General features: G+C 42.2%; 1 protein-coding gene across 1 annotated transcript in view; it reads right to left on the reverse strand.

Moving 5' to 3' along the window:
- The window catches only part of tfec (transcription factor EC), a gene marked incomplete at both ends in the record, with an annotated part of 12,501 nt that extends 2,356 nt beyond the window's left edge, over nt 1-10,145 (reverse strand). The window contains 5 exons of the mRNA XM_084174526.1: nt 52-108; nt 1,568-1,691; nt 3,968-4,069; nt 4,600-4,851; nt 10,089-10,145. Coding sequence (XP_084030652.1) covers nt 52-108; nt 1,568-1,691; nt 3,968-4,069; nt 4,600-4,851; nt 10,089-10,145 — 592 coding nt within the window. The remainder of the gene's footprint in view (nt 1-51; nt 109-1,567; nt 1,692-3,967; nt 4,070-4,599; nt 4,852-10,088) is intronic.
- Nucleotides 10,146-10,990: the final 845 nt, after the last annotated feature.

Genomic DNA, 10,990 nt, shown 5'->3' on the forward strand with positions numbered 1-10,990 from the left:
CCCCACACAACATTTCTGAAGGTACTCTGTATTGGTTAGGGTGGCTCTTACTCAAGTTGTGATTGTCTTTCTTCTGTCGTTCTTTGGCCATCACTCTCGTTTCATGTTCTGGGAAACACAAAGAAGAACACAGCCTGATTAGAAATGCACACAGACCATCAAAGAAGCTCCAGTCAGTCGATACACAGTTCTGGCCTGGATATTTCCACAGACACAGAGCCTGAACCTTCAACACACACACACAGTGAAAGGGCTCGAATTTATCCCGCTCGCTCCCAGCCCGCATACATAGTAGCGTCTCTTCTCTTTGGTTCATTGTGAAACATCTGTGTCTCTTTTTAAGGCACTCAGCATGGCAATTAAGTCCGCTTAACAAATTTGCTGATCTACCCATGAGGGGAAAGGCATGCTATAGCATTTATATTCACATTCACATTTCTCCCAAATGATATAATTAGAACCTGTGATTGGATTTCTCAATTCGTCTCTGTTGATTCAATAAAGTAATTTAGAACTCTGTGTAACTGCCCGTTGTCCGACCGCACACTTACATGAAAAATATAGTAATTCACTTATTTGTGAAGAGTTCTTCAGGCATCTTTTCTATTTCCTAAATCAATTAGCTTTACTTGATGCATGACATTCATAAAATATTTCTCAGAGGTCCTTTGTGTTGGGCACTAGGTCACTAAATAATACATAATGCTTCGATAGACTATGAACAGAGGCCATTGATAATTAGGTGTGTGAGTGATACAACTGTAACCCAAACACTACACATTTAAGGGAAAAATCTATTTACTACATGTAAACACATTTGTCTTGTTTTCCTTAAGCTTCCTTCTTCATTGGACTTGATGCAGCTAGACAGTCAACTCGTGCTGCTACAAATGCACCCAATAGAAGCTATCCTTAACTTATCCAAACAAATCCATGTTGAATCTGCACATGTCCTCCATTATACAAAGTGATAGATGCTGTATAGAATACACTGTGGCAATCAGCTGAGAGCAGACAAACATAATCTAAGGATACAGATATTGATGAGTTTATTTAGTTATAAATTGAATAGTTTGTATAGGATTAATGCTGTACACATCAGAGCTAAAGAAGAGGGCTTGCTAATCTATAGACCTCTAGACCTCTACTGCAGTCTCCCATTGGTCAGTAATAGACTGTGAAACACCTTATTAGACTGGAAGGCTCGGTTTTGGTTAATCCTGTCACCAGATTTATGACTTGTGAAAGGACATTTAGGACAGGCTGCCTACATAGCATTTTGTCTTCATTTTAGTCAGGCAAAGAAGAAAAATGACTAAATGGATTACTCTTTCTCATTTCCTGTTGTCGGGCACCTTAAAAAATGCAAAACTTATTCATTCATAAAAATAATGAGATGCCAGTAACTGACATGATTTAGTCTTATCAGGAATGTGTTACCTAGAGTGTTGTATTTTTATTCTACAGTATGTGGTTGAGTTTCACACTTCTGTCCTCTTGAAATATTTCGATGTGATCATGCATTGATTATTTTGATCATCTTCAGCGCTATGATGTGTGTTCGTACCTGTGACTTCCCTTTTTACAGTACTGAGCTTAGTGGGGCGTGAGGTGGGTTTCATTCGGCCATGAGGGGCTGTAGTCATACCTGGTTCACCCCCATAGATGTCCAGCATGCTGCTGCTAAGCACCTGGAGAGGAGAGAAGGAGAGGAGGGAGATGTCAGGGAATGGTTGAACACCAATGGTTGAGACACACAGACACAGAGAGATAACATTTCATTCAGACCAACCAACACATCATTCAGACTCAGGGATCTCAAGTTCACTGAGTCATTGAAACTTTTGGAAGCAGATTGAAAGGGTAGCAGGAATCTGTAAGGTTTCAGATGAGGTTGGGTGTGAGGGCAATCATAGCACTGTTGGCAGTCCTGTCACTTCTCAGCCCTCAGGGCATTGCTTTGTGTGACCCAGCAGGAGAGGCTAGGGGCCTCCATGTCTCCCCACCAGGGGCCCTGCCTGACCACAGCCCTGTCTGGGTCCCCTAAGGCCCTCTCAGGTCCTTCTCTGGGGGTACGGCCTCGCTCTGTGCCCCTGTCTCCTAGCCTAATAGTACCATTATCAGGGGCCACTATGGCTACTCATCTTGGAAGGGCCCCAGAACACAGAGGCGTCTGTGTGTTCAAAATAGCACCCCACTGGATGAAAGCCGGGTCATAACCCGCCCAAACAGAGCCAAACTGTTTTTCTACGCCGCTTGTCTACTGTGAGGAAATAGGCATATATTTTCCGATCAAGCAGGATAACTACAGTCTCTTTTAGTGACTCTGTTGGAATGCAGAGGGAGATATGGGCTTCTGACACACACTGTATGCATGTCTAATCTTAGGGAGATGTGTGTTTCTGGGAATCCTACAACAGCCGGCATAGATGCCACAAGCTGTGTAAAGACAATTTGTCACTGTATATGTGTGAAAGTCAGTTCCTAGAGTAGTACAGAAAGGGATAAGAATATAGGTCAAGTTCTGGGAGGAAGGAAGGAAGGAGTGGGAGAAAAAGAAGGAACTGCAGACATTTCAATATTTGCAGTTGGTTTGCTTTGCCTGTAGCTTTCTCTCTCTCATTATCTCTAACAGAGGGGGTGCTGGGGGGGGGGTACTTATCAAAATGAAAGATTGCAACAGTCCCACGACTGCTCACATCGTAATCACTTCAATCCGTTCCCATCTGTGTTCCTGGGATATGTTGACATGACAAAACGACGTGATGCATCGTACTGTATGACTAATTAGAATGAATTGATCCATTTAAGCGCGCTATCATTTCGGAACAAGCCCATCGGGAGTGTAGGCACTAACCCAATCCAATGCCTCACTGCCTCACTCTAAATCTCTCCTCCTCTCCCTTTTTTTCCTGTCGCTCTCATCTTCACTCTCTACACCCCCCTCCTGTGTCTTTCATACACACACACCCCTCCGCTTTTCTGTGTCACCCTATCTTTCTCTCTGTTTCTATGTTTGTGTACATGCCTGCCTGCTTCCCTCGCTCTCTCTGTCGATTTCTCTCTCTATCTTTTTTAGTTGGCCTCTCCTCAATACCTCTCTCTTGAAATGCTGTGGCGACACATTCTCTTTTAGTACCACATACCCCTGTGGTGGGTTCAGGTGTGGCTATAACCGCTACTCAAATGAGTCTTTGTCCGAGCATCAGCTCAAAGTTTTAGAATTCCACTCCCGACATAATTCGCACTGGGAGCACTTGTCTCTACTGCCATCCATGCATTTTCTTTCTAATGGAATGCCTAGTCTGAATAATATCTTTTTTTGTCGTAGCAGATATCTAGCTTAGTCTCGCCTTTCTCCCTCTGACTTCCTGACTACCATTCCCAAACTCCCTGGTAGTGACCAGTGACCATGTAGGGTTTTCAGCAAAAAAGAAGAATCACAGACTTAGTGTTTATACTAATTAACACATTATTCTCACACTGTCATCAATTACCGTGTAGTTACGTGTAATGACATCACTTGCGGATTAATCTGTATTGTTCGGCAGCTTGAGAAATGTGAGAAATGCTTTAAGGCTCAACCTTGGTGAAATGAACTTTGACTCATCGGTGGACTTAATCTGACCTCACACAAAGTCAGCTCCTTTTTTCCCAAGCAAGTCAAGCCTGAAAGTTAATGTCTGGCAGAGGAAGTAGTTCTCACATCTCCCTTTTAAGTCCTTTAAAGAAGTTAGTTAAGCAACTTAACTTTAAAGCTGAACTTAACTACCCAATATCTGCTCTTCATGAGTGTCAAGAAGATCAAGGATCATGTCAGCAAGAATCAATAGACAGAAACACCTGCATATCGATAGCATGGTTGCATTTCTTCTGTTTTAACACTTAGTTTTACAATTTAAATAATAGTGTTTTTCCCTTGATATTTGAGATTGATATATTAGTTAATATGATTATTCATACTTACATTGTTTTGCATTATGATGCTGGGCTCCATACAATCCAAGCCCCCATCATTGAACCCGGACTCCAGGCTAATCAAGTCATCAATAACTTCATCCATTGGAAACTAAAAGAAAAAAGTCATGGTATCAGCCTCAGTTCAATTCAACAGGTAATAATAATGCTAGGTGAGAAAATGCTCTCATTGTAATTCAATGTAACATTTATTTTTCTATAAACCTATCATTCGGAGGGAGAGACAGTTAGGATCCTAATCCAATAACATAAATTTTTTCTTGCTGGAAGAGATCAGCCATGGTAGGAACAAAATGTTTGTTATCAAACTAGTTTCCTCCTTAACAGAGAATCTCTAAAGTTATTGATGAGCATTTCAGAGAGAATGGCCGGGTCACTAGAGATACCTGAGTTGTTTACACAGCAGGTATCTCGTGTAAAAGAGATGTAGGACTCTGTAATCAAACCTGCATTGTGTTATTAAATCACATAACTATTTTTGGCACTGTAAGGACCTACTAAACAAAGACATTGAGCTAAACAAACGAAGAGCGGGATTGATTGAATCCCAACACTAAATATCAAAGGTACCTAGATGAACACATACTGTTGTTGAAAAGATCAATCAAAACGCTCACTCACCTCGCTGTCGTGGTTGGATGCCAGGGTCAGCAGTGTAACGGGGCTGCTGGGGGTGCTGCCATCGCTGAGGGGGGCCATGTGGCCGTTCCTCATCACTGGAACGGTGCCCAGGAGCTGCCCTCCCTGCCCAGTGGGGTGAGGGTGGCTCCCCTGTCCCCCGGCCAGCTTGGAACCCAGCGTCAGGTACTGCTTGACCTGTTGACTCTGGGCCTGGTGCAGGTGGAACTTGGAGCCCTCCAGGTGGCTCTGGACCTGTTCCATACATACCTAAGATCAGTTATTGGGTAACACAACAGGCAACGGTTACTATGCAGTCTCAGAGTTTAGACATACAAAATAAAAGTCACTGCTCAGTGCAGTCTCAGAGAGAGCACTGATAGTGTAGCAAGTCATGAGTCATGTTGAAGCTGTTTCGTCAAATTGTTCTAAATCAAGTTTTACCCCTGAATACAAGACATATCCTCTTGACTTCTCAAGCAAATCACGGACCAATCAAACTTTAGACAGGCAGTAAGAAGATGATATACCCCAAGTGTAAAAAGTTGTAACAGTAAGTAAAGCATTAGCAGATGTCCCAACGTAGTATCGTATCCTTCAAATGTCTATGCCCTAAATGTATACACACACCATACAACTACAACCAACTTACTAAACCAATTATGTCTCCAAGTTGACTTCATTGGAGTATGTATACTGTTGCTATGTAAACATGAATCCTTACATTGGAAACTCTGGCTCCATCTCGCATCTTGTAGTAACTACAGTCACTTAAGTGTGGCATTCTCATCAGTCAGAGAGAGAACAACTGTCTTCAGGTCTGGTCTGGTCTGCTAGTTGTAGTGCAGCTCAAAGAAGCAGTAGGATTGTGGTTAAGCGGCTGCTATCCGGTAGCTATCCTGGTGAGTTGATATGTTGAGGAGTGTCTTTATAAACTTCTCAAGGCTTTGCACAAAATTTGCTAATTAGGCGAGAAGCCGGGCTATCCCTTAGTTTCCCTGCGTGATAATCACTTCAAACAGAGACTCATCAGATTACCCCCAGGTTTGATCCCAACAGGATATCTGCCTATGGCTTTTGCCTATATCTTGACTAATTTAACGGGACCGCCCTGTTTCTGTTTGGGAGTTATCGGCCAATCACGATCAACCCCTGGTCCGGACTCTCAACGATCTCCTTTGGGGGGTCTAGTAGTTGATTCTAGTACAATTGGTTCTTTCTTGTTCTTCTTTTTTAAATAACTTTGGACGGCCATTTCTACCATGACCCCTCCTTTGGCCGTTCATTGTTTAATGTCAATTACTCGAAGAATAACCCGAGATGGACTATTCTGGGTGCAAATGTTAGTACTGTAGCTATGGTGACTCTGTTTTTATCCTCTTGTCTAAAAATATTTTACTCTGTTGTCTAGGGCTATGAAGGGAATCATTGTAGTCGTTTTCGTAATTGGTTTACGGTTGTTTAAGTATTTCGGGAAGAATTGTTTGATTGATTATTAGGTTAACTGGATGCATTGGGTTAGGGTATTATTTTCTACTATCCGTGAATTCACATGAGAATTTCATGTCTTTACCGTAAACCATTTGCCATGCAGGTTGAACTCCTGACAGTAAACGTTTGTCTCCTTTTAGCAGTAGCTTCTGGCTTTCTTAATCATTCCTCGTTTAATCAATACAGAGAAGAAGCAACTCAGGTCTGTACAACAGTTGTAAAGTTGTAATCCTTGTCATCATACAGGGACGTTCAGAATTACTTTGTTTAGCTCTAGACCACAGCAGTCATCTGTAACCACTTGCTCCCCTTTACTCCAATACTAGTAACAACATCTTGAGGTTGTTAAAAAAATAACTAAAACAAAAGTACCAGAAGCACCTGATTGCCACAGACACAGATGCACACTTTACACATAACGATAGTATAGAATCAGCATTTTTGGTCAAAACCAGTGCTGTTGTCTATCGTCCACATAGCTCACATAGAAGACTGGCCCTGCTCACAATGGACTCACGCACGACAATACTGAACTTGTCACCAATGAAGAGCGAGACCAAGTCTCAGCGCTGGCAGCTAAAGGCTAAACAAGATGCCATTTGTTACTCAATCAACATTTTTCACAGCGGATGGAAAGACTGCCAGCGTACTACACTCAGCTTGTTGTCTGAAGAGATAGATAGCAGTTGTCCTTGGATTAATGTCCTTCTCTCTACTGTACATGCAGCAGGAGACACGCCGATTAAGCTGTTATGGGACCTCTAATAGATTCCACCAAGTAATGTATCTTCTGTCACTAATGCGCGGCACGACAATGACAGGACTGTGCATGAAGACATGACACACTGCAATTCACTAGGCACAGAATAAGATATCTGACTGGAGAATCGGCGATGTAGATGTTTGTAAATTACTTTCACACTCTTGAAAATGGAAGAGTTTGTGTTTATTCTATTCCACTTGTTGGAACTGATTGTGACGTCCCTTCTGTCATTCAGTGGATTGTCGTGATCAGAGCCAAATATTTAAAGAGTTAGAATTGTGAATATTGTTCTAATTCTAGACATTCATTTACATAACATTGTTTAAATATTCCCCATGTAATGTTAATGGGGAGCTAACATGGCTGCCATAGAATGTTGAAGTGTCAAGTAAATGCATCATCATTTATACAACAGGTGGGTCTAATCCTGGATGCTGATTGGTTAAAATCGCATTCCAGCCGGTCTCTTCGAGAAGTTACCACTGGCTAAAGCTATGACATTGAAATGCCTATTTACTCTGTTCCATCTCACTGCGCAATCCACTGTCTCATCAGCCCAGCCAGGCAATTTATAAACTTGATCTCCACTATAAAAAGCATCTAGACATTATCTCCCATTTCTTTAAGACTAGCATTTGATTTTCAACAGCGGAGATTTGTATAAACCTTGCTGTCTGTCTCGCCGACATTTGCAACATTGTTTCAATATTGAAATTTGATCTCCAGCTGTCCCATAGTAATGAACGTGTCGGGAGTCAGGACGAGACAGACAGGCAGACAGCTTTTCTCAGCCAGTCGAAATCATGAATCAGCTGGCATTATTTTTATGGATATATACAAAGAAATGTAACGAAACGGTCTAACGAAACGAAATGCAACTAGTTTGCAGTCTTTCCAGCTTCAGTTTGAAGTGATTGTGTTAGCTGTGTTGTTGGCTAGCTCCTCTGAACAAAAGGGTCCTGACGAGAGAGCACATTTTCTATGCCAGGTGAAATCGCGCATCATAACTCATTGTATCCAAATAAATGTCACTAGAAAATAGCTTAAACAAACACAAATGCAGCTACTTTGCTGTTATTCTGGCTGCACTGCTTGACGTGACTAAGTTAGCCGTAGTTGGTTAGCTAGCAAGCAAGGGACAAGAACGTTGCCAGCCAGTATGGCAATGGAATATTTAGAAAGAACGACTGGGTCGCGTCCATAGATACAGAACAAAAAGACTTAACGACTGGGTCGCGATAGAACGAACAACCAGCCGGCTTGGGTAGCAAGCTTAGATTTGTATCGGGACTATATCTCGTGGAAGGATGAAATTGTATAAAAGTGATAATGCCCTCGAAGCCGATGTTTGGAGGATATATTGGCACGGTTTGCCTCGACTTCGTTTTGGGCCTAACAACACCCATGCCAGTATATCCTCCAAACACCAGCTTCTCGGGCATTATCACTTGAGAAGAAACCGCATTGGCCCAACTCTCTAAATATATGGCTCTGATCTCTGATCTGGATATTGCTTATAATTATTTTCTCTTATGTCAAAATGACCCAAAGTCATGTTTGTTTGTGCACTCGACCCATTCCATTATTCTGTCCTACTGTAAAAGATACGTAGTTGAATGCTGTCCGTATCATTCCACTAGCATATATCTTCTAACAGACACTGGCACTGTAGATGTAGGCCTGAGGCAGACATATTTTGTACTCCCAATGTAGTTGGCTTATGATTGAATCAGAGCATAAATTTGTTTTTGTTTCGTTAGTTTTTCTAATTGCTGGTGGGGAGAACATCCATGAGAGCTTTGATTCCTATTAGGACGGCAGCTGTGTCCTCTTCATAACCTTGTTTTCACTGCTTAAGCCACTAAAACAAGGAATGTCTCACAGGCAGAGAAGAGCGAGACAATTCACTGATCTGATCCATGGATCACTCTGGGACTGACTCTTACTGTCTGTCTCTTACTCTGATGTATAACATACCACATTATTTCACACAACATAGCTGTGATGGCACTGATAAAGAAAGTGCATTATGTTTGACATTTTCTGTCGGTTATGTTAAATGAGAGGTAAATGGGATGCGCAGTACGTCAAAGTCAACAAGAAAATACTAGAAATGTATGGACCGCTTCAGGAATCCCATTAAATGACCTTTTATGACCAAGATGGTCATAAAATGTTGGGATAAAGTCATTTTCAAGACGAAACTTGGTAAAACCATTCACATTCTAACAACATCAAGTAAGACCTAATATCCGCTTTCAAATGTCAAATTAAGTTAATTGATGTTTTTAACATATAAAAGTACTCTACAAACTAGACATAATATCCATACTCAAATCTACTTTAAAACTGTGACAAAGTTGCACTGATTTACCTCCGTATGTACTTTCTCCTTGAAGTCAGACAGTGAAGCCATGCCGCAGCACAGTGATCTATGGTCTTTGATGACGCCCTTGTATGTCACAGAGCTCACTCCCAGGTAGCTACTATTCACTATTCTAGATGGCCAGCTGTTGTTTAACTCAGTTTCAATCTTACCCAAGTTCTTGTTTCACTTCAGAAAGATAGGGATTATGAAACACTGGGTTATTATTTCACTTGGACAAGCTTTGGCAATTCTGGACATAACCTTACAACCTCACAACTGTTGGATTCATTTCTACTATGAATCCCAACCTTTAGTGTTATAATGACCTACTTAAAAAGCATGAAGTATTGTGAAGTAATACTACTACAGTAATGCTGTATGTAATGCTCTTTCTGTGGTGTGAATACAGAAATAGATACAGACCAATATGGAACACGACAGATATGTTCTCAGACATGGTTCCTGTGGATATGCTGAGCCAGCTACCCAGTTAATAGCTGTGACCACACATCTGAGATTGTATAGAGGGAGAGATAATTCCACACTGAGTAGAATTGCCCTTTTTGGAATGTCAGTCTTTAAGATCATGCTCTTTGGAACTGTGTGTGTGTGTATGTGTGTAAGTAGTAATTGAGTATTATATAGGTCACACAGAAAATGCCATTACAGTACCCCACCATACATGCACACCCCATCAACCAAACGATGCACTTTCACTTGTATCCAAGCACAAGATCTGAGAGTACCTCCATATACATATAGTATCCTGGGTGAGACTGCAGAGACCCTCTCCCCCCTTTTTCTACCTCTCTCTCTTCCCCTATTTATCCCCCTCTTTCCCCCTCTCCTTTGCCTTCTGATGTCACCTACCGGCAGTATCTGGATCTCCGTCAGAGTAATCACTTTGACCACACAGGATCGACTCATGGCTCCGAGAGTGATGGCCACCCCCTACAGAGACGACTCAGGCAACAGAAGAAGAAGCTCTACCGTACTGTCTGCCTGTCAGGATCTCAGAAACAGAAAAAGGAGAAGAAGAGAGGAGCTGCCATGTGCGCTTCCTGAGCTTTGCTGAAACTAACGTATGTCGTTCCAGGAAAGGAAAGGAAGGTATGACACAACAGCTTTTTGGAGAGCAGGTCTGCTTCCTTTAAGTGTGTGGTGGCGTGCTTGAGCCAAGCACTCATTGCAAACCCTAACATTGGTTAGGAAAAGGCCTGACGGTGGCAGAAATACAGATGGCAGTTGGTCTGAAACAGGCAGGGGGGGATAGTTCTGTGTTCCTGCCTCCGACTTGCCACACTTTCCTGCCTTAAACCCTTTCAGCTCTGATTAGCACATTCCCCCTAGGTTATCTCACTGACACTCACTTCCCCAGCAGTCACTTTACTACACACACAGACACACACACACACAAACACACAGGTCTCACTGGGCCTCCAAGACACACACACACACAGACAGAGGACAGGTCACTGTTCTAACCCACGGACACAGCCTGAGAGAGTTTACTATGGAAGCCCTTGGCAGGTCATTCAGAAGGCATTGTGTTTACCTGAACCTATCTGTCCCAGAAATACTGAGAACAGCAAAGTGGAAGCTTGTGTGACTCAACCTCTTGACCCTGTAGCATCAGATAATGTCAAAACAATCAGCGAAATGTCCAAGCCAACAAACACCTAGTCTGGGAAATGGATTCTTCCATTAGGGAACCACATTTCAGCAGAAGCATTGGAGGAATGAGACTGATAGTATTTTTTTAACGCTTTCTC

Source organism: Coregonus lavaretus (assembly GCF_964263955.1).
Source record: "Coregonus lavaretus genome assembly, chromosome: 13".
Lineage (NCBI taxonomy): Eukaryota > Metazoa > Chordata > Actinopteri > Salmoniformes > Salmonidae > Coregonus > Coregonus lavaretus.